Source organism: Neolamprologus brichardi, chromosome 6 (genome assembly GCF_056152115.1).
Source record: "Neolamprologus brichardi isolate AB-2024 chromosome 6, ASM5615211v1, whole genome shotgun sequence".
Lineage (NCBI taxonomy): Eukaryota > Metazoa > Chordata > Actinopteri > Cichliformes > Cichlidae > Neolamprologus > Neolamprologus brichardi.
In genome coordinates, this window is record NC_142109.1 from 37,923,030 (window position 1) to 37,950,000 (window position 26,971).

At 48.3% G+C, this 26,971-nt stretch overlaps 3 protein-coding genes across 6 annotated transcripts in view; 2 read left to right on the forward strand and 1 right to left on the reverse strand.

Annotated features, from left to right (window-relative positions):
- The window catches only part of sos1 (son of sevenless homolog 1 (Drosophila)), a 33,479-nt gene extending 11,966 nt beyond the window's left edge, over positions 1 to 21,513 (forward strand). The window contains exons 10-23 of one of the 2 annotated variants that reach the window (XM_087842356.1): positions 2,307 to 2,968; positions 3,258 to 3,339; positions 4,504 to 4,620; positions 4,729 to 4,832; positions 4,967 to 5,189; positions 5,265 to 5,384; positions 5,468 to 5,630; positions 5,740 to 5,857; positions 5,977 to 6,149; positions 6,833 to 6,949; positions 7,046 to 7,328; positions 11,075 to 11,119; positions 20,200 to 20,321; positions 20,702 to 21,513. In XM_087842356.1, coding sequence (XP_087698482.1) covers positions 2,307 to 2,968; positions 3,258 to 3,339; positions 4,504 to 4,620; positions 4,729 to 4,832; positions 4,967 to 5,189; positions 5,265 to 5,384; positions 5,468 to 5,630; positions 5,740 to 5,857; positions 5,977 to 6,149; positions 6,833 to 6,949; positions 7,046 to 7,328; positions 11,075 to 11,119; positions 20,200 to 20,321; positions 20,702 to 21,274 — 2,902 coding nt within the window. In that variant the 3' untranslated portion in view covers positions 21,275 to 21,513. The remainder of the gene's footprint in view (positions 1 to 2,306; positions 2,969 to 3,257; positions 3,340 to 4,503; positions 4,621 to 4,728; positions 4,833 to 4,966; positions 5,190 to 5,264; positions 5,385 to 5,467; positions 5,631 to 5,739; positions 5,858 to 5,976; positions 6,150 to 6,832; positions 6,950 to 7,045; positions 7,329 to 11,074; positions 11,120 to 20,199; positions 20,322 to 20,701) is intronic. The other variant, XM_087842355.1, reaches the window with a different exon arrangement.
- Positions 21,514 to 22,494: 981 nt separating this feature from the next.
- gemin6 (gem (nuclear organelle) associated protein 6) lies at positions 22,495 to 24,102 on the reverse strand. The gene is made up of 3 exons (XM_006806570.3): positions 23,892 to 24,102; positions 23,333 to 23,725; positions 22,495 to 23,111 (listed from the first exon to the last, which is right to left on the reverse strand). The coding sequence occupies exons 1-2, from the start codon at positions 24,023 to 24,025 to the stop codon at positions 23,350 to 23,352; spliced, it is 510 nt and encodes a 169-aa protein (XP_006806633.1). The 5' UTR covers positions 24,026 to 24,102; the 3' UTR covers positions 22,495 to 23,111; positions 23,333 to 23,349.
- Positions 23,274 to 26,971, forward strand: part of LOC102789178 (reticulon-3-B-like) — a 12,672-nt gene continuing 8,974 nt past the window's right edge. Inside the window, exon 1 of one of the 3 annotated variants that reach the window (XM_087842362.1) lies at positions 23,274 to 23,748. The gene's annotated coding sequence lies outside the window, so the exon portion shown is untranslated. Of the gene's footprint in view, positions 23,749 to 26,197 lie in introns of those variants that run through there. The other 2 variants (XM_087842361.1, XM_087842364.1) reach the window with 2 other exon arrangements.

Below are 26,971 nucleotides of genomic sequence, written 5' to 3' on the forward strand. Positions count from 1 at the left end.
TTATACTGATGGTCACTGGTAGGGGCAGATAAATATCAGTAGGTAAACGCCTGGTGTTGGAGGCAGGCCTGGGTGAGGGAAGTAAATGTGGTCGAGGTGCTGGTGCAGCCCGGTGAAGCCCCGCCTCCACATACCTCGGGGGTTTAAGTTATAATGTGATTAGCGAGCAGCTCGCAGGAACAACAGGCTCAGCGAATAAAGCAGCAGTCCGTCCACTCTCAGGTCGTCCAATCAGGGCCCTCAATACATCTGATCAGCGCTGCTGCCTCACGCCTGCAGGGTTCACGCCCTGATGACATCACATTTGTGTTTTTCACACGTTGACCAGAACCCAGTACTGCCGTTGATAATGCACGTGCTCATTAATGACGATGTCACTGTGTCTCTGTCACAGCGTGGCGCTTTGTCCCAGCTGAGGTCCGAGTCGGCCTGCTGTGACCTCACTTCCTGTTGTCGCTGCAGCTTTGCTGGTTTGTACAAAGCCTGACCTCCTCAGCCAATCGGCACTCACCCTGACGTCACATGCGCGTCTAGAAAACCAACCCAATGATGAGTGAGCAGCTCTGTTAGCGGTGAACTAACTTCCAATAATTTAGCGATCTGTAGCTGATCAAAAACGTTGATCACGTATGTCTGTGTGACGCACAGGAAGAAAGCAGCAGCTGACAGGAAGTGTAACTCTGACCTCAGCTCATAACTTCAAGAGCTGCTATACAGCTGCTGCTTTTATTGTGAAAGTCCCGTGATTTCCTTAAATGTGTTTCTCACTGAAATCACACAGAGACCCGCCCCCTCTGGCTCTCCAGGGCTCGCAAAATGTCAAAATCCCTGGTAGCCCTTCGGGCAGGGACTCTTCAGTTTTTGGTAGCCCAAAATAAATTTAAGTAGCCCGAATGAAAAAGAGCAATTTTTTGATTGATGTTTTGTTTCCTGTTTTGTTTCCGTTACAATATTATACATTAAAGTATAATATTGTAACGGAAACAAAACATTAATCAAAAATTGTTGAAACACAAATTACAACATTGTATAAAAATTACAATCATCAACTCAAATACTTGGTTCTGATTGAACAGAAATTTCTATGAACTTGTAAGAACTGTGAACATGAATCAGTCTGTGTCAGATCCTGAATTTGAAATTTCCACTGAAGTCACGGGTGAGAGGCAAGTGGAACCACGATCGAGGCCATTTGCTTTTTGAAGTTTGCAAAGACTGCTACATTGTGCCTGTGGTAGTTCACTCTTTGCAACATAGTAGCTGTTCTAAACAGATTTTCAGGTTTATTTTTAGTTTGTTATTTGCAATTGGTGTTTGTTCTGGGAAAGATATTGCAGACTGAGCAATAATGCATTTCTTGCATTTCTCATGGGTTCTAATGGGGGCCTTTCTTAAAATGACTGGTCCCAGTAACAAAGGCGCTTGTCGACTCAGAAATCGAGGGAAAACCAACAACACACCCGGCAGAACATTATGTTATTTACACGGGTGCACATAAGTGGTCCGCATGTGCGCATTCGCTGTCAAAATAAAAGACGCGCACCAGATAAGAAGTTGCAACGCGCGTTTGCGTCCATATAAAGGCTGTTTTTGTCCTAGAGTGGGATTTTCACGGCACATTCTGCACCTCATCTCTGTGCGTTCATCATTTGTTTGAAGCCAGCTCACCTCCTGCAACCACTTTTCCGAGAATACGCGCTTCTTTTGTGGTTCGGACTCCTGACATTTCTTTGGAGGTGGAGGAACATCACAGTAATTGCTTAAAGGAGCTTGCTTCTTCGACATCTTTAAGAGTTCTAAACAAATGTCTGTCCTCCTCCAGAAAATCTTATGTACGCAAACATGAGTTGCAACTTCTTATCTTGTGGCGTTTTTTATTTTGACAGCGAATGCGCACCTGCGGACCACTTATGTGCACCCCTGGTTATTTAGCTCGTCATATTGCTGCCACAGAAATTGCTGTCGCTCTCTATACACAGTTCGTGCGATTGCAAAGTGAAAGCAAAAAACAAATTCAAACGCGATTTCAATATGTCACATATTGACAGTGGCTCACTGATGCCAATGACATAATTACCCAGCTACATTTCCAAAAGAATACAAAAGCATTGAAATATATTTTTCCTTCCTACGATAGGCCGACGGGCAGGGCAGAGATAGATTTTGGTAGCCCGACTGGAAAAATCGCTAGCCCGACGTCCCGGGGCTAGCAATTTAGCTAGCTTTGCGAGCCCTGCTCTCTCCATCCTCCTCACTAACTCTTCTTCTTCTTCTACATATTCTCGCTCCTGTGTGGCGGCGTGCAGCGAGTCGGCGTGCCGTTTCTACTGCCACCAGATGAAGGGTAAGCACCTCGCCATCAAGAAGATGAACGAGATCCAAAAGAACATCGACGGCTGGGAGGGGAAGGACATCGGCCAGTGCTGCAATGAGTTCATCATGGAGGGTACCTTGACCCGCGTCGGCGCCAAACACGAACGCCACATCTTCCTGTTCGACGGCCTGATGATCTGCTGCAAGTCTAATCATGGCCCGCCGCGGCTGCCTGGTGCCAGTTCGACCGCAGAGTACCGCCTCAAAGAAAAGTTCTTCATGCGCAAAGTTCAGATCAACGACAAAGACGACAAGGAGGGCGAGTACCGCCACGCCTTCGAGATCATCCTGAAAGACGGCAACAGTGTGGTGTTCGCCGCCAAGTCTGCAGAGGAGAAGAACGGCTGGATGGCGGCGCTGATCTCGCTGCAGTACCGCAGCACGCTGGAGCGCATGCTGGACACCGCCATGCTGCAGGAGGAGAAGGAGGAGCAGATGAGACTCCCGGGCGCCGAGGTGTACCGCTTCGCCGAGCCCGACTCCGAGGAGAACGTCGTGTTCGAGGAGAACGTCCAGTCCAAGTCCGGCATTCCCATCATCAAGGCGGGGACTGTCCTGAAGCTGATCGAGAGACTCACCTTCCACATGTACGCAGGTGAGGCGTGATGTCACACAGGTGAGATGTCGTACTGCTGCTGTTTTAGCTTCCTGACCTGTAGCTTGAGTTTCAACGTGGCGGCGAGGTGAGACTTGGGGGCGATGTGCAGGTTTTAGACATGTCAGCTGATTTAAACGGCTAAACGACCTCCAAGTTCTCCAGAGGCTGCTAATGAACTCACCATGTGATTCAGGTGTGTCGACCCAGGTGAGATCTAAAAGCTGCAGCCGGCCCTCGAGGCTGACTGATCTGATCCTCACTGATCAGCTCGTGTTTTTTCCTTCAGATCCAAACTTCGTCCGGACTTTTCTGACCACCTACAGATCATTCTGCAAACCTCGGGAGCTGCTGGACCTGCTCATAGAGAGGTGAGCTTACCTGCCAGGCACGGTGACCAATCAGAACGCCTGCTCTCACACAGCGGTTTCATTAAAACCCCGTCGTCTCGTGTGTTATTGGGTTTATTTATCATTTAAACAAATAGAGCCATATATACAGCAGACTGGCTCATATTTACATCTCAGGGTGTCTCTGGTTGCCTAGCAACACATTGTTTACACGCAGTCTGGAGAACCAATCAGAGCACATTGAAGGAGCTCGGACAGAAAAGCGTCTGGACTTCTTTAAGTTCCTTGAAGACGTTTCATCCCAGAAGCTTCTTCAGGTCTGAGACCAGATGTGGAGTCCCAGATTTAAGCCCTGTGGGAGTGTCCCCCCCCAGGGTCCTGCACCCCCTATTGATCATCTGCCTGATCAGCATCTAAGTCCACTGTGTACGACCATCTTTGAACAGAGGGCGGGGCTTACCACACCAACTGTCTGCCGTCTGTAATCCAGTCTGAGATCCTTCCCAGATGCCTTAACACCCACTCACTTCCTGGGCCATCTGACCTCAGGAAGTCACATGATAGGGTGGGGCCAGGTTTCACAGCGGGTTCACCTGATGCCACCTCACAGGGGTTAGGGGTCTACGATGACCTGGATCCTCGTGTGATTAGGGGAGGTTCAATAGGGGGTGCAGGACCCTGTTGGGGGACACTTCTGGGACGTCAGGACGAAGCTTCTGGTCTCAGAACTGAAGACTCTTCTGGGATGAAATGTCTTCAAGGAACTTAAAGAAGTTCCTGCAGTCAGAATAACTTACCGTATTGTAACGAGTAGATATTTACTTTGTGCCATAATTATTCTGTAAGAGCTTTTGTTTTTAAAATAATTAAATTAGATCTTAAAAAACCCCAAAGAAGTCCAGATGCTTTTCTTTCTGAGGCGACGATGAGCTGGAGGACTGAGAACCTTCACAGACAATCGGAGCAAATAAAGTGTGAGGAGCAGGGCGCAGGAGGAGGAGCAGAGGTCTTCTGTTAATGCTTCCAGTTTTCTCCATTTTGGGAATGGAAACCATCTTTCAATGGGCTGAAATTTGACGATATTCCTGCCCCCTTGTGGACTGTGGGGAGGTCGCAGCAGAAGCACACCTGTGGATCTCGACAGGTGTGCTTCTGCTCTCAGCTCTGTGATGTTGATGTTTTCAGGTTTGAGATCCCGGAGCCAAAGCCGGCGGACGCCAATCAGACGGAGGGAGGAGAACAGCCACCCAGCGCTGAACTCAAACGCTTCCGGAAAGAGTTTGTCCAACCTGTTCAGCTCAGGTAGGAAGCGCTCCAAGAGACACCTGCTCACACCGCTCTGAGTTCTGCTCGAGTCTGGAATAAATCGAAAATGATGTGACTTAATTTAGTAATGTCGTCGTCCTGCAGAGTGTTGAATGTTTGTCGCCACTGGGTCGAACATCACTTCTATGATTTCGAGAGAGACCCTCTCCTTCTGAGCAAGATGGAGGACTTCATTGCTTCAGTCAAAGGTACATACAGGTGTTCAGGAAGGTGCAGCACAGATGATGATGATGATGAGTTTTAAAAAGGTCAGCTATTCTTTTCTTACAAGATGAAATTGAATATGAAAACATAAGCAAGGAAATTACGTCATATGTCGCAGGTAAGGCGATGAAGAAGTGGGTGGAGTCAATCACCAAGATCATCCAGAGGAAGAAGCAGGTCCAGGTGAGCGTGCCCAGTCACAGCATCACCTTCCAGAATTCCCCTCCTCCCATCGAATGGCACATCTGCAAACCCGGAGACACCGAGCACTTCGACCTTATGACCCTGCACCCCATCGAAATCGCCCGCCAGCTCACCCTGCTCGAGTCCGACTTTTACAGGTAACGTGCCGCCCTGCGCCTGTCTGGCACCAGTCTGGCACCTGTCCCACTGTAACCACTGACCTCCACCTGCAGGGCGGTGCAACCGTCTGAGCTGGTCGGCAGCGTCTGGACCAAAGAGGACAAAGAGATCCACTCGCCCAACCTGTTACGGATGATCCGACACACCACCAACCTCACCCTGTGGTTTGAAAAGTAAGCCTTACTTTGGCGTGGGCGGGGCCTAGTGTGCGGTAACTAAGTAAGTCAGGCTGATGTCAGCTGTACTTTCTCTGCAGGTGTATCGTAGAGACGGAGAACCTGGAGGAACGCGTCGCTGTCTTTTCCCGGATCATCGAAATCCTGCAGGTGTTTCAGGAGCTCAACAATTTCAATGGTGTCCTAGAGGTCGTCAGCGCCATGAACTCTGCACCCGTGTACAGACTGGATCACACCTTTGAGGTAATGATGACCACGAACGTCATTGACATCAGACGGATCAGAGTTTAATCTGCTGACAGAGATGTGAGCGTCGTTGTGTGTTTGAAGAAATGTCGGTTTATGGTTGCAGCAAATTCCGAGTCGTCAGAGAAAAATCCTGGAGGACGCTCACGAGCTCAGCGAGGACCACTACAAGAAGTACCTGGCTAAACTGCGCTCCATCAACCCCCCCTGCGTCCCCTTCTTTGGTATGATTCCCTCGGGATTAGTAGTATTATCAGTCAATCAATTCATCAATGATTCAATTCTCACCGATCTCTAACTACGCAGCTCGAAGGTCAAATAACTGTATGTGTGTGCGTGACAGGAATCTACCTGACCAACATCCTGAAAACGGAGGAGGGAAACCCCGACTTCCTGCACAGACACGGCAAAGATCTGATCAACTTCAGCAAGAGACGGAAAGTGGCCGAGATCACCGGAGAGATCCAGCAGTACCAGAACCAGCCGTACTGTCTGCGGGTGGAGGGTGACATCAGGGTGAGGACACGCCCCCTCACCTTCTGTTCACACACACACACTTTGGCGACAGTGGGAAGGAAAAACTCCCTTTTAACAGGAAGAAATCTCCAGCAGAACCAGGCTCAGGGAGGGGCGGGGCCATCTGCTGTGATTGGTTGGGGTGAGAGAAGGAAGACAGGATAAAGACATGCTGTGGATGCAGAGAGGTCTGTTAACACATAGAGAGTGAAGAAGAAAAACTCAATGCATCATGGGAATCCCCCGGCAGCCTACATCTATTGCAGCATAACTAAGGGAGGATTCAGGGTCACCTGGTCCAGCCCTAACTATATGCTTTAGCAAAAAGGAAAGTTTGAAGCCTAATCTTGAAAGTAGAGATAGTGTCTGTCTCCTGAATCCAAACTGGAAGCTGGTTCCACAGAAGAGGGGCCTGAAAACTGAAGGCTCTGCCTCCCATTCTACTTTTAAATACTCTAGGAACAACAAGTAGGCCTGCAGAGCGAGAGCGAAGTGCTCTAATAGGGTGATATGGTACTACAAGGTCATTAAGATAAGATGGGGCCTGATTATTTAAGACCTTGTATGTGAGGAGCAGGATTTAACAGGAAGCCAATGAAGTGTGGTTGGAGCAGCGGTTGGAGCAGCGGTTGGAGCGTGGTCTTTTGTTGTTGACGTGTATTTGTTTTGTCTTTGTGGAGCAGAAGTTCTTCGAGAACCTGAACCCGATGGGCGACCTGTCGGAGAAGGACTTCAGTGATTATCTCTTCCACAAGTCTCTGGAGATCGAACCTCGCCAGCTCCGATCGGCTCCTCGATTTGTAAGTACGAGCGTGGCGGCAGCTTGTCGTGTTACGTGTGACGTGTTACGTGTTGACGTGTGACGTGTATGACACTAATCGACTCACCTGCTGCAGGCGAAGAAGTACACCTATCCTCTGAAGTCTCCGGGGATCCGACCCACTTCGGCCCGACCCGGCACCATGAGACATCCGACGCCGCTCCAGAACGAGCCCAGGAAGATCAGCTACAGCCGCATCCCGGACAGCGAGTCCGAGGGGACGCCGGCCTCTGCCCCCAACTCTCCCCGTACCCCCCTGACCCCGCCCCCTGCCTCCGCCGCCTCCGCCGCCTCCAGCTCCACAGATGTGGGCAGCGTGTTCGACTCGCCGCAAGGACCCAGCAGCCCATTCCACTCCAGTAAGACCCGCCCACTCACACCGACACTGAGCCTGCCCACTGATATTATTGAGAGCGCACATGTGACCCCCCAACCCTATTGGTAGGGGGGTCAACCTGTGAGGCCCTAACAGGTCACGGCAGCAGCCAATCAGACGCAAAGTAAGCCTCTTAGTCTGAACGAGGTGGCGACAACCTGGCTCCGCCCCCGTGCTGCGCTTCAGGACGTTCTCCGCGCGTCTCCTTACGCTCGCCTCCACCATCGCGCCTCTTCTCCTCGCTCTCGCCTCCACCATCACGCCTCCTCTCCTCGTGCTCTTCTCTACTATCGCGCCTCCTTTCCTCGCGCTCGCCTCCACCATCGCGCCTCCTTTCCTCGCGCTCTTCTCTACTATCGCGCCTCCTTTCCTCGCGCTCTTCTCTACTATCGCGCCTCCTTTCCTCGCGCTCGCCTCCACCATCGCGCCTCCTTTCCTGACGCTCCTCCCCACCATCTCTCCTCCACCATCGCACCTCCTCTCCTCGCGCTCGCCTCCACCATCGCGCCTCCTTTCCTCGCTCTCGCCTCCACCATCACGCCTCCTCTCCTCGTGCTCTTCTCTACTATCGCGCCTCCTTTCCTCGCGCTCGCCTCCACCATCGCGCCTCCTTTCCTCGCGCTCTTCTCTACTATCGCCCCTCCTTTCCTCGCGCTCGCCTCCACCATCGCGCCTCCTTTCCTGACGCTCCTCCCCACCATCTCGCCTCCACCATCGCGCTCTCCTCTACTATCGCGCCTCCACCATCGCGCCTCCTTTCCTCGCGCTCGCCTCCACCATCGTGCCTCCTTTCCTGATGCTCCTCCCCACCATCTCGCCTCTACTATCGCGCCTCCACCATCGGGCCTCCTTTCCTCGCGCTCGCCTCCACCATCGCGCCTCCTTTCCTCGCGCTCGCCTCCACCATCGTGCCTCCTTTCCTGATGCTCCTCCCCACCATCTCGCCTCCACCATCGCACTCTCCTCTACTATCGCGCCTCCACCATCGCGCCTCCTTTCCTCGCGCTCGCCTCCACCATCGTGCCTCCTTTCCTGATGCTCCTCCCCACCATCTCGCCTCCACCATCGCGCTCTCCTCTACTATCGCGCCTCCACCATCGCGCCTCCTTTCCTCGCGCTCGCCTCCACCATCGCGCCTCCTTTCCTCGCGCTCGCCTCCACCATCGCGCCTCCTTTCCTGACGCTCCTCCCCACCATCTCGCCTCCACCATCGCACCTCCTCTCCTCGCGCTCGCCTCCACCATCACGCCTCCTTTCCTCGCTCTCGCCTCCACCATCACGCCTCCTCTCCTCGTGCTCTTCTCTACTATCGCGCCTCCTTTCCTCGCGCTCGCCTCCACCATCGCGCCTCCTTTCCTCGCGCTCTTCTCTACTATCGCCCCTCCTTTCCTCGCGCTCGCCTCCACCATCGCGCCTCCTTTCCTCGCGCTCGCCTCCACCATCACGCCTCCTTTCCTCGCTCTCGCCTCCACCATCACGCCTCCTCTCCTCGTGCTCTTCTCTACTATCGCGCCTCCTTTCCTCGCGCTCGCCTCCACCATCGCGCCTCCTTTCCTCGCGCTCTTCTCTACTATCGCCCCTCCTTTCCTCGCGCTCTTCTCTACTATCGCGCCTCCTTTCCTCGCGCTCGCCTCCACCATCGCGCCTCCTTTCCTGACGCTCCTCCCCACCATCTCTCCTCCACCATCGCACCTCCTCTCCTCGCGCTCGCCTCCACCATCGCGCCTCCTTTCCTCGCTCTCGCCTCCACCATCACGCCTCCTCTCCTCGTGCTCTTCTCTACTATCGCGCCTCCTTTCCTCGCGCTCGCCTCCACCATCGCGCCTCCTTTCCTCGCGCTCTTCTCTACTATCGCCCCTCCTTTCCTCGCGCTCGCCTCCACCATCGCGCCTCCTTTCCTGACGCTCCTCCCCACCATCTCGCCTCCACCATCGCGCTCTCCTCTACTATCGCGCCTCCACCATCGCGCCTCCTTTCCTCGCGCTCGCCTCCACCATCGTGCCTCCTTTCCTGATGCTCCTCCCCACCATCTCGCCTCTACTATCGCGCCTCCACCATCGGGCCTCCTTTCCTCGCGCTCGCCTCCACCATCGCGCCTCCTTTCCTCGCGCTCGCCTCCACCATCGTGCCTCCTTTCCTGATGCTCCTCCCCACCATCTCGCCTCCACCATCGCACTCTCCTCTACTATCGCGCCTCCACCATCGCGCCTCCTTTCCTCGCGCTCGCCTCCACCATCGTGCCTCCTTTCCTGATGCTCCTCCCCACCATCTCGCCTCCACCATCGCGCTCTCCTCTACTATCGCGCCTCCACCATCGCGCCTCCTTTCCTCGCGCTCGCCTCCACCATCGCGCCTCCTTTCCTCGCGCTCGCCTCCACCATCGCGCCTCCTTTCCTGACGCTCCTCCCCACCATCTCGCCTCCACCATCGCACCTCCTCTCCTCGCGCTCGCCTCCACCATCACGCCTCCTTTCCTCGCTTTCGCCTCCACCATCACGCCTCCTCTCCTCGTGCTCTTCTCTACTATCGCGCCTCCTTTCCTCGCGCTCGCCTCCACCATCGCGCCTCCTTTCCTCGCGCTCTTCTCTACTATCGCCCCTCCTTTCCTCGCGCTCGCCTCCACCATCGCGCCTCCTTTCCTCGCGCTCGCCTCCACCATCACGCCTCCTTTCCTCGCTCTCGCCTCCACCATCACGCCTCCTCTCCTCGTGCTCTTCTCTACTATCGCGCCTCCTTTCCTCGCGCTCGCCTCCACCATCGCGCCTCCTTTCCTCGCGCTCTTCTCTACTATCGCCCCTCCTTTCCTCGCGCTCTTCTCTACTATCGCGCCTCCTTTCCTCGCGCTCGCCTCCACCATCGCGCCTCCTCTCCTCGTGCTCTTCTCTACTATCGCGCCTCCTTTCCTCGCGCTCGCCTCCACCATCGCGCCTCCTTTCCTCGCGCTCTTCTCTACTATCGCCCCTCCTTTCCTCGCGCTCGCCTCCACCATCGCGCCTCCTTTCCTGATGCTCCTCCCCACCATCTCGCCTCCACCATCGCACCTCCTCTCCTCGCGCTCGCCTCCACCATCGCGCCTCCTCTACTATCGCGCCTCCACCATCGCGCCTCCTTTCCTCGCGCTCTTCTCTACCATCGCGCCTCCTTTCCTCGCGCTCTTCTCTACCATCGCGCCTCCTTTCCTCGCGCTCTTCTCTACCATCGCGCCTCCTTTCCTCGCGCTCTTCTCTACCATCGCGCCTCCTTTCCTCGCGCTCTTCTCTACCATCGCGCCTCCTTTCCTCGCGCTCTTCTCTACCATCGCGCCTCCTCTCCTCGTGCTCCTCCCCACCACCTCGCTTCCACCATCGCGCTCTTCTCTACTATCGTACCTCCTCTCCTCGCTCTCGCCTCCACCATCGCGCCTCCTCTTCTGGTGCTCCTCCCCACCATCGCGCTCTCCTCTCCACCATCGCGCCCCCTCTCCTCGCCTCCACCATCGCGCCCCCTCTCCTCACCTCCACCATCGCGCCTCCTCTTCTGGTGCTCCTCTCCACCATCGCGCCTCCTCCCCACCATCGCGCCCCCTCTCCTCGCCTCCACCATCGCACCCCCTCTTCTGGTGCTCCTCTCCACCATCGCGCCTTCTTTCCTTGCGCTCACCTCCACCATCGCGCCGCCTCTCTGCAGGATGATGTCACCACTCCTCTTCCTCCTCTCCTTCCTCACAGTGTTTCTCCTCTTCACCTGCAGCCTGCGACAGCATCTTTGCTGTGGTGTCTCTGCCGCACGGCCCACGTTAGTATGACCTTCTGACTCTCCGTACGCCTGCTCCATAGCTCACCTGCGCCCCACACATCACACCTGTCTGTCCCTCACCTGTCTCAGTGTGTTTCAGGTTTCTGTTGCATTGTTATTGATTGCTCATTGGTAGAGGATATTGATTAGACTTCCTGTTGTGTCTCACCTGTGCATGATATCACACCCATTGTATTAGTTTGTCTCCATAGAAACCGTCAGCTGGCAGCTGTTTTGTCTCTGCACCGGCCGAGATGAGAGAAAAGTTCAGTGAGTTCTGATCCGGCGGCTCGCTCGGACTCTGGCGGCTCGCGGTTCGGGCAGCAGTTGTAGTTTGATGCGTTGGCAGGCTGATGTTGGGCGTAAACTGGGAATGTTCCCCATCACCCTTGGGGAAGGAGGGTGCTCTAAGGTGGGGGATGTAGCGCAGGTTATCTACTAATCCGAGGTTGGTGGTTCGATCCCTGGCTGCTCCAGGCTGCGTGCCAATTATCCTTCCAAGATACTAAGTTGCTCTCTGACGCATCGCAGTGTGAACGCCAGAAAAAAGTGAAAGAGGCGTGCTGTGAAAAGACTGGAGTCCATTTTCCATCTGGATACAGTTGGACTCCAGCGTCTCGTGGTTCAGGCACATGATGGCCGAGGTCTTGGCAGGCTGCTCTCAGGCTGCGTAAACTGGTTTTGGGGACGAGCGTGACATGTACCGGCTCACCTGAGTCCACGAGTACCTGACATGCTTGGATGAGTGCCCTGTCTGCTGTTCTTCCATGCACACAGTCACAGTGAATCCTGAAGGTTGGAAAGTTCCTCGATCAGCTGAGGGTAACATGGCAGGCCTGGGACATCTGCCTTCGTCTACCACCTCCACAGCATCCTGAGCAGGGCTGGGTATCGTCACTGATTTCTAGAATCAATTTGATTCTATTTGAATCTGTGAAGTTTTGCCTCACACAGTCACAAATATCATAAATCTGATCATTTATCAGTACATATCCATATTTTTATATCTATAAAAAGAAAGCTGACACTTCATCAGAGGTGTGAGCATCACAGCAGATGCCCTTGGTTCAAAGGAGGATAAAACACAGTAAACAGGAAGCAGAAATGAGCTTCTGGGGTCAGCTTTAGAGGTCCTCCACACTGAAAGGAGTCAGTTTAGGTGGTTCATGCGACCAGGATACCTGTCCTAGGTGAGGTTTCAGTCCCCAGGTAAACCCTGGAGAGATGACTGGTCAGTGTCTGTTTAGGCCGCTGCACTGGACGGATGATCTTACTTTTATTTTTGTTTTTTAAGAAATTCTAACTTTTGAATAAAGTGCAGGGCTCTAGACTAACTTGTTGCCGTGGTTACACTTGTTTTCTTATGTGCACCAGCACAAACGTTAGGTGCGCCCAAGTTTTTCAAACGCATCACTTAACCCCGCTGTTTTACATGTTCCAACTGCTGTCCATACAGACAATATTGATCTGTAAATGATTAACTATCAGTCTTGTCAACACAAAGTTCTTTATTTGGAGCAAGAAGGATAAGTTCCTGAAAAGGTGCTTGTGCTTAAAGTGCTTTGCTAAAGAGTGCCAATGTTAAACGTCATCATCATGTCGGCCTCCTCTGACGACCTGTTTGCTGCTGAAAGGCAGTGTTGAGAGGGCACGCTGGGCGTTTATCGCAGCTTATGTGTTCTCTGGATACACTGTGCTTTTTCAGCGTTTCACTTTGAAATTTATTACAAGCAGTCACAAATGCAGCATTGCCGGCCACGGTCTCTCCACACTCGCAACAGTAAATGCAGTGCATCATGTTATCAGCTTCACTGAATCTTAGCCAGGGAAACTGGTCAAGCCACTTTTTTCCAAAAGTATACACCTTCCTCCTTTTACTCTCAGTGGGCTCGGAGTCCATCGTATGTGGCTCGTTATCTGATGCCGTCTCCGGACCGGTGTTAGACATAAGCTGAGCAATCCATGGCTCCGTGTCAGAGCACTGGCTATGAGTGTCAGACGGATCAGGCCTTAATGAAAACACTATCATCTTTTCTTATTACCCACAGCTACATCCACCTCTGTCGGGCCTAGGCTGCTCACTAAGGTTGGGTATCACTGATTTCTATAATCCATTCAATTCAATTCAATTTATCCTCGGACAGTCAGAAATATTATAATTCTGATAATTTATCAGTACGCTGTGTCAAAGTAACTGAGAATAAAACAGAAAAACATTATGGAAATTTTCCTGGCCTGGATTTTTATAGCAGATAACCTTAAAATATCTGCAGTAGATTAAAAACTGAAGAAAACCCTGAATCAACATGAAGTGAAGCGGAGGAAAGTTATAGAGGTTTTATTAGACAGCGTTTTGCAATTTGCTATCATTTTAACAAGTTTAATTTTCTTTGGTATTAAACAGCAGAAATGAGGCTTTGTTCAATTCAACTTTATTTACACAGCGCCAAATCACAACAGCAGTCGCCTCAAGGCGCTTTATACTGTACAGTAGAGCCTACAATAATAGATACAGAGAAAAACCCAACAATCATATGACCCCCTATGAGCAGCACTTTGGCGACAGTAGGAAGGAAAAACTCCCTTTTAACCCTCCTGTTATGTTGGTTTCCAGGAACACCAATTATGCTCCTGAGTTAATTTGACCCAGGGCAAATTTACTCATCCAAAAGTGTCAGAAACACTGGCATTGATTATTTTACAATTTTCTTTTATAATGTTGATTTTTTTCATTTTCTGTAGTCATGCAGATGACATGTGAAATCTCTTCTGTTCTGGGTCAATTTGACCCGCAACATAACAGGAGGGTTAACAGGAAGAAACCTCCGGCAGAACCAGGCTCAGGGAGGGGCGGGGCCATCTGCTGTTGGGGTGAGAGAAAGAAGACAGGATAAAGACATGCTGTGGATGCAGAGAGGTCTATTAACACATAGTGAGTGGAGAAGAAACACCCAGTGCATCATGGGAATCCCCGGCAGCCTACATCTATTGCAGCATAACTAAGGGAGGATTCAGGGTCACCTGGTCCAGCCCTAACTATATGCTTTAGCAAAAAGGAAAGTTTGAAGCCTAATCTTAAAAGTAGAGATAGTGTCTGTCTCCTGAATCCAAACTGGAAGCTGGTTCCACAGAAGAGGGGCCTGAAAACTGAAGGCTCTCCCTCCCATTCTACTTTTAAATACTCTAGGAACAACAAGTAGGCCTGCAGAGCGAGAGCGAAGTGCTCTAATAGGGTGATATGGTACTACAAGGTCATTAAGATAAGATGGGGCCTGATTATTTAAGACCTTGTATGTGAGGAGCAGGATTTTGAATTCTGGATTTAACAGGAAGCCAAAACTGGAGAAATATGCTCTCTCTTTCTAGTCCCTGTCAGGACTCTTGCTGCAGCATTTTGGATTAGCTGAAGGCTTTTCAGGGAGTTTTTTGGACATCCTGATAATAATGAATTACAGTCGTCCAGCCTGGAAGTAATAAATGCATGAACTAGTTTCTCAGCGTCACTCTGAGACAGGATATTTCTAACTTTAGAGATGTTGCACAAATGGAAGAACGCAGTCTTACATATTTGTTTAATATGTGCGTTGAAGGAGATGTCCTGGTCAAAAATGACTCCAAGGTTCCTCACAGTGTTACTGGAGGCCAAGGTAATGCCATCCAGAGTAAGAATCTGCTTAGACACCATATTTCTAAGATTTTCAGCGCCGAGTACAATAACCTCAGTTTTATCTGAATTAAGAAGCAGAAAGTTAGCGGACATCCAGGTCTTTATGTCTTTAAGACATTCCTGCAGTTTAACTCATTGGTGTGTGTTATCTGGCTTCATGGACAGATAGAGCTGGGTGTCATCTGCATAGCAGTGTAAATGTATGCTATGTCTTCTAATGATGCTGCCTAAGGGAAGCATGTATAATGTAAACAGAATTGGTCCTAGCACCGAACCCTGTGGAACTCCATAATTAACCTCAGTGTGTGAAGAGGACTCTCCATTTACATGCACAAACTGGAGTCTATTAGATAGATATGATACAAACCACTGCAGCGCAGTACCTGTAATACCTACAGCATGTTCTAATCGCTCTAATAGGATATTATGGTCAACAGTATCGAACGCTGCACTGAGGTCCTGCAGGACAAGCACAGAGATGAGTCCACTGTCAGAGGCCATAAGAAGATCATTTGTAACCTTCACTAAAGCTGTTTCTGTGCTGTGATGAGCTCTGAAACCTGACTGAAACTCTTCAAATAAACCATTCCTCTGCAGATGATCTGTTAGCTGTTTGACAACTACTCTTTCAAGGATGTTTGATATGAAAGGAAGGTTGGAGATTGGCCTATAATTAGCTAAGTCTGCTGGGTCTAGAGATGGCTTTTTGAGTAAAGGTTTAACTGCAGCCACCTTGAAGGCCTGTGGTACATAGCCGATTATTAGAGATAGGTTGATCATATTTAAGATCGAAGAATTAATTAATGGCAGGACTTCTTTGAGCAGTTTTGTAGGAATGGGGTCTAAAAGACACATTGATGGTTTGGAGGAAGTAATTATTGAAGTTAACTCAGAAAGATCAATTGGAGAAAAAGAGTCTAACTTAACATCAATGGTACTAAGAGTAGCTGTAGATAATATTACATCTGTGGGATGATTATTGGTAATTTTTTCTCTAATGATTAAAATGTTATTTGTGAAGAAGTTCCTGAAGTCATTACTAGTTAACGTTAAAGGGATGGTTGGCTCAACAGAGCTCTGACTGTAAGAGCTGAAGAGAAACCTGGGGTTGTTCTTATTTTCTTCAATCAGTGATGAATAGTAATGTGCTGGCTAGGGCAGGGCGATATGGCCAAAAATATTTATCACGATATATATTTGAAACTTTGCGATAACGATATAACTGACGATATAATTGACGCGAGACAAAATACAACTCCACAACTTTACTAGCGCAAAAAAAACCCCATCCATTTATTTTTCTTAAACAAGCAGCTGTTTTTTATGTGCATTAAACATATATATAAAGATTTAACAGGGCAAATGCAAATTCCTTGCTGAAAGTTTAACCAAAAGGCATTTCCAGTAGAAATGGGCTGACATATCCTGAGCATAACCACGTATAATATCCACTGAAGTTAAAAAGAGGTGCTTTGCAACATTAAACTGCAGTGTGCCAAATAAAAAAGTCAAATAAAATAAAAACATTTTCGGACCATAAGCTGCACGGGATTATAAGGCACATTAAGCGAAACAAAGCAGTCAGATAAATCAAACTTTATTCAACTCATTCTTCTTTCTTCCTCCACTTCTGTACCATTGATTCATTAATGCTGTATTCTATCACAGCTGCTCTGTTCCCATGTTGTTAATGTTCCCAGTATATTAATGACTAACCTCGTATTGTGGATGGATTATCTCAGTTGTTCTCCTGACTGAAGTTTGGTCCGTTTACAGCATCCTGCCATGTGATTACATTTGTCCCTAACCATCAGGAACCTTCACGTTAACTTTTATTGAGTGGAAAGAAGTTGGCGTTCATCCTCCAGCTTCACTGTGTTTATGCTAACATAGCTGTGTCGCTAGCAATCATGTAGCACATCATTATATACCAGCTAGTCCAACTTCAGTAACCCTACAAACGTCACTGCTGTTTAGTTTTCTGTCTTCATTTATGTTGGAAGTGACAGCAGAGCTGTACGTTTGAATTTGTTCAGAAATCTCAGTCAGAACATGCTATATCATGTTTAAGTAACTAGCGAAACTAGCAAGCTAACTTCCGCTAACTTCTAACTCTGTTAAATTTCATAAATTCTGTTTTCATGGATGCCTGGATGTTAAACTTAATTGTTACACCTGGTAAAGCAGCAATGCTGATCGTTTTATTAAATATGAAAGAATTTAGACAGTTTTTAACTCTCAGTGATGATTGTTTGACTACGGGACCTTAAAGGACGGCGTTTAGGACCCAGATTACTCCCAGATTTACGAGCACCTTAGTCCAACAAATACGGCAATAACGACGGCCGCTTGCATGTTGTACAAAAAAAAGTGCTTTGGTGAGTATCTGACGGACAAACACCAAACCAGTTCCACATCACTGAAGTTGCAGCATTTTTACAAACCAATTCATCTGCTTCGCTCAACGATGCGCTTTCCCCCTTCTCATTCTCCGTTGCTGCCATGCTTTTTCGGCCATGTGCGTATGAAAACAAAGGCACTGGGAATGCGCGTTTTAGCCATATTCTATCGCGATATTTTATTTTCTTAGCGTTGCCCAACATTATACTGGTATTACCGTGAACTGTGTGACATGGCCCAGCCCTAGTTCTGGCTTTGCGGAGGGCTTTCTTATAAAGCAACAAACTATTTCTCCAGGCTAAATGATGATCTTCTAATTTTGTGATATGCCATTTCCTCTCCAGCTTACGAGTCATCTGCTTTAGGCTGCGTGTTTGAGAATTATACCACGGAGTCAGGTACTTCTGATTAGAGGCCTTAGTTTTCACAGGAGCTACAGTATCCAGAGTCGTACGTAGTGAGGAGGTGAAATTATTAACAAGATAATCGACCTCAGTTGGAGCAGCGTTCAGATAGCTGCTCTGTGTTGGTACAGGGCATTGACGATGATAACAGTGGGTGGATTATATTCTTAAACTTAGTTACAGCGCTTTCAGAAAGACGTCTACTGTGATAAAGTCCACTCTCCACTGCTGCGTAATCAATTATTGTAAATGTAAATGTTATCAGGAAATGATCAGACAGGAGAGGGTTTTCAGGAAACACTGTTAAATGTTCAGTTTCTATGCCATATGTTAAAACAAGATCTAGAGTGTGATTAAAGTGGTGGGTGGGTTCTTTTACATTTTGAGAGAAGCCAATTGAGTCTAATAACAGATTAAATGCCATGTTGAGGCTGTCATTTTTAGCATCTACATGGATGTTAAAATCACCCACAATAATTATTTTATCTGAGCTCAGAACTAAATCAGATAAAAAGTCTGAGAAATCAGACAGAAACTCTGTGTAAGGCCCAGGTGGACGATAGATGATAACAAGTAAGACTGGTTTCTGAGTTTGGGGTGGACGAGGCTAAGCATCAGGCTTTCAAATGAATTAAAAGTCTGTCTTGGTCTTTGGCTGGTGTGGAAAATTGCTGCCACACCTCCCCCTCGGCCTGTGCTTCGAGGTTTCTGGTAGTTAGAATGACTCGGGGGTGTTGATTCATTTAAACTAACATAATCATCCTGCTGCAACCAGGTTTCTGTAAGGCAGAGTAAATCAATTTGTTGATCAATTATTAAGTCATGTACTAACAGAGACTTGGAGGAGAGAGACCTAATATTTAATAATCCACATTTCACTGTTTTACTCTGTGGTTCAGATGTGGATACTGTATTGTTCTTTCTTTGTAATTGTTTATGTTTAAGTTGTTTGTTGTTGGTTTTTAGTTTGTTATTTGTGTTTTTGGGAGCTGACACAGTCTCTATGGAGATGGGTTTTAGGGGGGGGTAGCAGGAGGAGAGAAGCTGCAGAGAGGCGTGTAAGACTGCAACTCTGCTTCCTGGTCCCAACTCTGGATAGTCATATTTTGGGGGGTTTAATAAATTTGTCCATATTTCTAGAAATGAGAGCTGCTCCATCCAAAGTGGGATGGATGCCGTCTCTCCTAACAAGACCAGGTTTCCTCCAGAAGGTTTGCCAATTATCTATGAAGCCCACATCGTTTCTGGGACACCAGTCAGACAGCCAGCAATTTAAGGAGAACATGCGGCTAAACATGTCACTCCTGGTCTGATTGGGGAGGGGACCAGAGAAAACTACAGAGTCCGACATTGTTTTGGCAAAGTTACACACCGATTCAATATTGATTTTAGTGACCTCCGATTGGCGTAACCGGGTGTCATTACTGCCGACGTGAATTATGATTTTACTAAATTTACGTTCACCCTTAGCCAGCAGTTTTAAATTTCCTTCAATGTCGCCTGCTCTGGCCCCTGGAAGACAATTGACTATGGTTGCCGGTGTCTCTAGCTTCACATGTCTGAGAACAGAATCACCAATTACCAGAGTTTGACCCCCAGCGGGTGTGTCGCCGAGTGGGGAAAACGGTTAGACACATGAACGGGTTGGTGGTGTACCTGGGGCTTCTGTTTAGGACTATGCTTCCTCCTCACCGTCACCCAGCCGCCCTCTTTCCCCAGCTGCTTGGGGTCTGCCGGGGGACAGCTAGCGGGGCCTACGCTATCTTCGGCTGCACCAGCTACAGGGGCCTGGCTAGCTACAGGTGAATGAAGGGTGCGAAGCCAAATCTCCAATTCAGTAATCCTGGCCTCCAGAGCTGCAAATATACTACATTTGTTACAGATATCATTACTGCTAAAGGAGGCCGAGTAACTAAACATCTGACACAATGAGCAGGAAAGTGCAGGAGGGACAGGTGAAGACGCCATGCTGCTAGCAAGTCGGCTACGAGCTAAGCTAAGTTAGCAAAACAGTACAGACACAGTGAGTGAATACTTTGGCTATAAGTTAGGTAGTGAGTACACAGAGAGTGTGCTTTGGATGAAGCACGTGAAGATTATACTCTGAAAAAAGAATGTATCTAACAGTTTTTAATTAAATTGCTAAGCAGATAAGCTACTCAGAAACACCACCGTGTTTGAGCAGGAACAGGAAGTAATACTCTACCGCAGAGCGAGCGAACACCAAGTGACAGCCTTTGTTGCCTACTCACCTCTCTCTATTGACCTACACTTTCAAACATACACACTAGGCCTACAGGAATATCTGGATTACGGCCAATCAGAGAGGTCCCGCCCCTGACCATTTCTGAATGGTTTAAACCACGATATGTGGATAATGTGTGTCTGTTGTTAACCACATGGAGACTTTCAGAGTTGCTGAGACTTTAAAATGTTTTTTTTTAGTCGCAGCATTGAGAAATTAGGTCGCATGTGCAACCAAGTTGGTCGCACTCTGGAGCCCTGAAGTACTTAAAGCGTGAAGTTAACGAGCAACAAACCAATCTGCTGCTGTATGGTTCTCCTGTTCGTTCTCCTGGTTCTAACAGTGTCTGTCTGGTAACTTTCAGGGTCCTCTTCGGTCTCCTCCATGGTCAGCTTCAGTCGGGCTTCTGAGGATGTTCCCGTTCCTCCTCCTGTTCCTCCCCGCAGACGACCGGAGTCGGCTCCCGCTGAGTCTTCCCCCTCCAAGGTACCCTCTTTGCTTTAGCCCGAGGAGCTTTTGGACTGCAAGAACCTTTCAGGGTTCCTTCTGTTCTTTGTGTGTCACAGAGCAGCAACCACCAAATTCTTAGAACCTGTTTTTAGCATCAAGCTGTTACTTTATAGACCTGGAGAAGCGTTTCCTGTGGTTCTGTGGCTTTTCCAGCCCAGACGTGTAGCGTCCACCTTGTTGTTGTGGGTGTAGTTGTTGCTGTGTCAACCTGTTGGCGTCCTGTTATGGTGTAAATGTAAACAAAGGTCTGTGGTGAGGGGAGGCGGGGCTGTTTTCTGACGCCGCCTTCTCCATTCAATCTTGATAAAGGTTCATTTGAATGTGACGTTTGACCCCTCCCCCTTTCTCCCTCACAGATGGTGTCAAAGCTGGACAGCCCCCCCGCCATTCCACCTCGTCAGCCCACCTGTAAGCTCCACCCCTCTCGTTACTCGTCACTGTCATCATCACCACCTGACAGCCCCCCCTCCCTGCCTCCACGAGAGCCCCTCAGCTCCCCTCTACACCTCCTGCCCCCCCCTCAGGGTCGTCCCCGCTGTGACCTCCTGCCTCAGGCTTTCTTCCCCCCCAACATCTCTGGCCCAACCTCCATTTGCTCCACCCCCACCACATTGTCCTCCTCACCCCCTCTCCCTGCTCCTGTCACCCCCACCTCCAGGAAATTACCCCTGCCTTCGCCACCTCTCCCCCCACTCCCTCCCCTCACCTTGGATGGCCCCCCTGTGCCTCCACGTCACAGTGTTCCCAAACTCCCCCCGAAGACATACAAGAGGGATTCTGTTGGACACGCCCCCATGCTGGACACGCCCTCTGTGCGATTGGATAGCCTGGAGTTCCAGAGGGTTCAGGGACAGCTGATTGGACAGGCTGTGGAGGAGACTGAGTTAACACTACAGCTGATTGGATCAGAAGAAAGTAAAAATGTGTGATGGACCAATCAGGAAGCTCTGACTGCTTCGAACTGAGACTGACTGTAAAACAAAAATGTGCTCTTATTCTGAACATCTCTGAGCTCAGACCTCAGAGGGACGAGACCCTCAGGTACTGGCCTGGAGCCACACAGGTACTGCAGTGGTTCAGGTGGACCTGATGAAGAAGATGGTGATGGTGGTGATGTCATTATTAATGATGTAAACAAAAACAAGGGAATAAACATTTCTTTCACTGAGCTCGAAGAAACCTGGAATTCATCGGTCTTTATTTTACCTGCTGAACTGAACTGTGGCTGTTTGTGGTGACAGGAGGTCGAGGTTTTTGTAGGTGGGCTCCTCCACATCTACTGCCCCTGCAGCAGCGGGTGGTCTTTCAGTCTGACATCATTAGTCGTGTCTGGGTTCAAACTCTGCGTCAGGTCCAAAGTCAAACGAACACTGCAGCATCACTGAGAGTTAAAAACGGTCTAAATTCTTTCATCTTTAATAAAACGATCAGTGTTGCTGCTTTACCAGGTGTAACTATTAAGTTTACCATCCAGGTATCCATGAAAACAGAAGTTATTACATTTAACAGAGTTAGAAGTTAGCAGGAAGTTAGCTCGCTAGTTTCCATCTAAACATGATATAGCATGTTCTGACTGAGAGATTTCTGAAACAAATTCAAACGTACAGCTCTGCTGTCACTTCCAACATAAATGAAAACAAAACTAAACAGCACTGACGTTTGTAGGGTTACTGAAGTTGGGCTAGCTGGTATATAATGTTGTGCTACGTGATCGCTAGCTACACAGCTATGTTAGCATAAACACAGTGAAGCTGGAGGATGAACGCTAACACTTTTCTGCTTGATAAAAATTAACGTGAAGGTTCCTGATGGTTAGAGACAAATGCAATCGCATGGCAGGATGCTGTAAACGGACCAAACTTCAGTCAGGAGAACAACTGAGAATCCATCCACAATACAAGGTTAGTCATATATACTGCTGCATGGGCTGGGCTGTAGATAGGGTTTAAAAACTGAGCTTTAAAATGAACAGTGGTAATAAAAACCGAGAGAGGACGACAGTGATCACTGACTGTTTTTAGGAGTTTGTTCAGATTAAATTGAACTATATACAAAGCACTAAAACATGTTAAAAACACAACAGCCTAAATAAATGCAGAGTAGTTTGGGCCGGGAGCAGGATTCATCAGAGTAGATAAGGTGGCGCTGGGCTGTTTCAATGAACTTTATTGACATTGTGAACACACACAAAGCCCCAGGATACAAGTGTTTCTCTGCATTCAACAAACACAACCAAGCAGAGCATATTGAAATAAATGCGTGGAGGGATGGGTGTCTTGTTACCATAGATACAATAATTACCTTACAGTTTATTTACAGTGATTAGATGATTCAGTAGACGTTTCATCCCCATGTTTACTGAAACTGACAAAGATCAACGCTCGGGGTTAAAGTTTGACCCCAGTCTGAATGTTTTTTTACAAAGTATGAAACGATACAAAACTTTTCCAAAAACGCTCCGGGAATCAGTCTGCAGCAAGTCATTCCCACAGGCGCAGGTGTCACCATGGCAACGGGCAAATAAAGAGCAGAACTCAGAGGACAGACCGGAGACACCTGATACTGACGCAGGTGAGTCAGGTGATGTTCAATCACATCAGCGACATCCAGGTGTCAATGATTACAGCAGACCAATAATTATCGATTACTGGAGTCTGACAGAAAGAAACTGAAATCCGCCCGTGCACACCCTGACCCCGGGTGACCCCAGGTGAGCCAGCACTCTGGTTTCCTGGTTCATCGTGGTTGCTGCAGGTCTCTTCTCACCTGAAATGAAATTGTGCCTGTCACAATAAAACCAGTTTATCTTTTAAAGTTATGCACATGTTTAAAACTCCTCCCACTCTGACGTAACTAATCATGGCGTTCGGTGACTCGTCAGTCTGTGGGACAGGTGAGTTTTACAGGAAGTGAGTCACTTAGAAACTCTTTTTATTTAGATTACATCTGCAAAGGACAAAAGGGCGGAGCTCAAACAACACACTAACCTGGTGATTGGCCCAGCTCAGAGTGGCAACCCCTGATTGGTACAGTCCTGGATCCCGATAAGTCTCTGGATCCGGTCCAGGATGATCTGGTTGGAGCTCCTGCAGGCGTGGGCGCTATAGGGCGCAGCGATCGTCAGGACGCCCGCCACTTTGAGCTCCTCCCCCTCCTCCTCCACGGGGATCCGGTTCTCCTGCAGCCACCGCCGCACGGCATCCCTCCGCTGACGCAGCTCCTTGGGGTCCAGGCAAGGGGACGGCGGGGGGAGGAAGACCGACCGCAGACGCTTCGCCGTCTCATCATCGGCAGCCGCTCGCAGGACCTCCACCGCCTCCACGGCGTGACCCATCACCACCCGCACCGCCACCGCCTCACCAAAGGACACCAGGACCACACTGCAGGGCACAGGAAGACAAGGGTCAGAGCCACGTGACTCAAATACCCGGAATGCAGAAAAAACGAGTTAAGGTCAAAGTTCACAGGAAACGGCTGAAAAAAAACTCGACTCGTTCGTCACGATCAGCTGTTTGATTTACAAATTAGGCTCCACGTGCGCGTTACCTGGCGGACACCGGGTCCACGCTCAACAGCCAGCCGCGGTGCTCCTCGCCTTTTCCCGCTCTCACCTTCACCTCTTTGTTAACGTAGTGAAGCCACCTGAGCGGACCCATGAGGGGCCAGCCGCACTGCATCATGGACCTCACGATCGATAGCTGAGCAATGATTGATTCACACACCCCTCCACCGCCCTGCCGCCTGCTGTTCACAGCTGTTAACGCTCCTGAGGAAACACAACACGGAAACAAAAGTTCCGCTTTAAGGCGTAATCTGAGCCGCGGCTGCCCCCTGCAGGCCGAAGCGGGCACAGCAAAAACATTCAGTAGAAGCGACTAGAAACAGAATAGAGACCCTTCGGCCAAAGCATAAAACATTAAAGAGAAACCACATAAGAATAAAAGTAATACTGCGAGGTCACAATAAAACGGCAAAAATAAAATAAATACGTTAACTGATGAAACTCCAAAACTCCTGAAATAAGTCCACAAATTTAATTTCAAATAAAATGTGACTCTTTAAAAACTCAAAAAATACATAAATAATGAAGAAGAAGAGTGAGAAAGGCAGCACGTTTCTGTTGGTGACAGCAGATTTGGAGATGTTCACACTTAAACTGCAACATCAGCGAACAATGGATTACACCTTTGGTTGATATTGATCAGTCACACTTTATAAATGGCTTTAATTATAAAATGCAAAATGTATATTTATTTTTAACCACAGAAGATAAGGCAGATGTTATCTTCATGTCCTTCAGCTAAACTTTTATATGGAGGTGATGAATGAAAGCATGGATGGATACCCCCATGAACCAAACATCATCTGAGCTCGAACATATCCGTGACAGGAGATCTTTATATGTGGAGCAATGAGGACAGAAACAACAGTCCTGACAGACCATAAAGCAGTCCAGTTTAGACTGATTTGAAATTATTTGGACAAATTTAGAATAAAGACTGTTGGAAACTAAATGAATCCAAAGTTAAGCCCTGAGACTTGTTAACAAGCAAAACTATTTAAGAGTTTTCATGGAAATGAAATTTGATATCAGAAATTTTTCAAAAGGAAAATGCTTTCTCTAAAGACAAACGAGAGAGAAAATAATTTCTAGAATAATAAGATTATGTGAAAAAACAATTTGTCTAAACGAGAATCTCACCGAGGAAACGGTGAGAACAGCGGAAAAAATGCCCAAAATATTTCTTTAGTTAACAAAAAAGAAACTTTGAACAATGTTTTATTAGAAAACTCAGAATTATTCATTTAATATGTGGAGGTGAAAATAGTTTTCTAAATATATTTACCAAAAATCATATTTGGCTCATTCAGAAAATACAAATGGATAAATTTCTCCATAGGCAAGAAAATAATTCCAGTAGTAGAGGAGACCGTAACGTGGGTCAGTTCTAACACTTCCAATTTCTCCCATCACAGCTAAGTTTCAAATGATGTGACTCATCCTGTACATGCCAAATTCAGTTCTTCTATCACATGTGAAAAATTAGCACATTTTGGCAAACACGGACAATTTAAGAAGAAAAAACCTAATCTGTATGCGAAAAGTAAGTTTTAAAAAAATTATTTCAATTTCTAATAGCATCATCTGCTTTGCAGTTAAACTCATCAAACTGAAATTATGTTATTTGTATGTCTATGGGGATATATTCTGTGTAGGTCTTTAGTGCTAATGTTTTAGCTGTTGGCTGTAATGTTAGCTAGTTGAGATGAGATGGCCTTTATTTGTCAGTTGCAGTTGCCCACAACCGAGATGACAGACCGTACATACAATACGCAAACATCACATTGGGGAGACAGGTCAGGCTAGGTAGCAAGGGGAAAAAACATCGAAATATGTAACACAGAAGGATAATCCAGGAATGCACAGATATCATCACACCATAACACAACAAAACACAGACAGCAACATGGGAGAGTGTTCCAGCGTGGACAGCTGATCTGGAACCGCTGCAATCTGCGATCGCGCCTCCAGCTGATCCGCTGTCCACATCAGATGGGAGGTAAACCTGGGAGGAGGTGTTGGATTCGGGGGAGGGAGGGTGATAGTGAGGGCGTATCAGTGTACATGTTTCATGCGTGTGCATTTGTGTGTGTATGTTTATCCCGTGTTCAGCTGAGAGAAAGTATCACCACGCCCGGTTAAGTGAAGGTCTGGTGGCCTTGAAGGAGGGACGAAGAGTTCTGACAACGATCCTGTTATCATGGAAGAATTTGTTGTTGCAGTCAGCTTCGACCTCGGCAGCCTTCAGCTGGCGCCAGTGGGATGGCCACATGAGTGAAGATGGTGAATGTTTGGGTTTAGTGCGAACAACTGCATCCAATTTATGCACAAAGTGCATATTAAAAAAGGACAGTTTCAGGGTATCCCACCCTTAGATAGAGATGGGCACACCTGGCTGATGACACTGCAATTTTCCTATCGAATACACACGATGTGAGCAGACAGCTACCTGTGTCAGGGCTGAAAATGAGTCTGTCTTATTACCTCTCAAACATTTAAATCTGTCAGGGTTAATGGTATACCTGTTAAAACAAAACTACATATTTGGGAGTGATTATTGAAAACAATCAAAAAGGATGTAAACTTCTCCACTTTTTGCTCCTGTAACTCCTGTGTTACTGCCGAAGACTGGACAATGTTGCTTTATGACCAGAAATGCCCAAAGAGATCTCTACAGAGTTACATCAACTTTGATTTGATTGATATGGAGAAAGAAAAGCCATCACGTCAAAAGGATATTCCACATAAAGCAAACAAAAAGATGGCTTGGAATGACCTCACGGCACAAGCATAGTCCCAACCAATGATGGTGATGCGTCTTTTCAACAGCTCGAATCACATAATGAAGCATTGACGTCATTTCAGAGAGTTCATCTTTGGTCACATGATATTCTGGAGCCCGACACGGGCTTCTTTTGGACACGCCCACGTTCAAACGTTTCATACAAATGAGTTTTTAACCAAATAACCGTAAAACAGATGCACCACACCGATAGCCTGATATTAAACACAAGCTGCTAATGCAGAGAGGGTGATCACAGTGAGGCGGCTCATTTCAAGCTGC

Bases quoted from the DNA above. Each gene is read 5' to 3' on its own strand.
- gemin6 (XM_006806570.3), bottom strand. From the start codon at position 24,025: ATGATGCAGTGCGGCTGGCCCCTCATGGGTCCGCTCAGGTGGCTTCAC. The intron at 23,726-23,891 runs GTAACGCGCACG...TGTGCCCTGCAG, and splicing joins GTGGACCCGGTGTCCGCCAG to TGTGGTCCTGGTGTCCTTTG.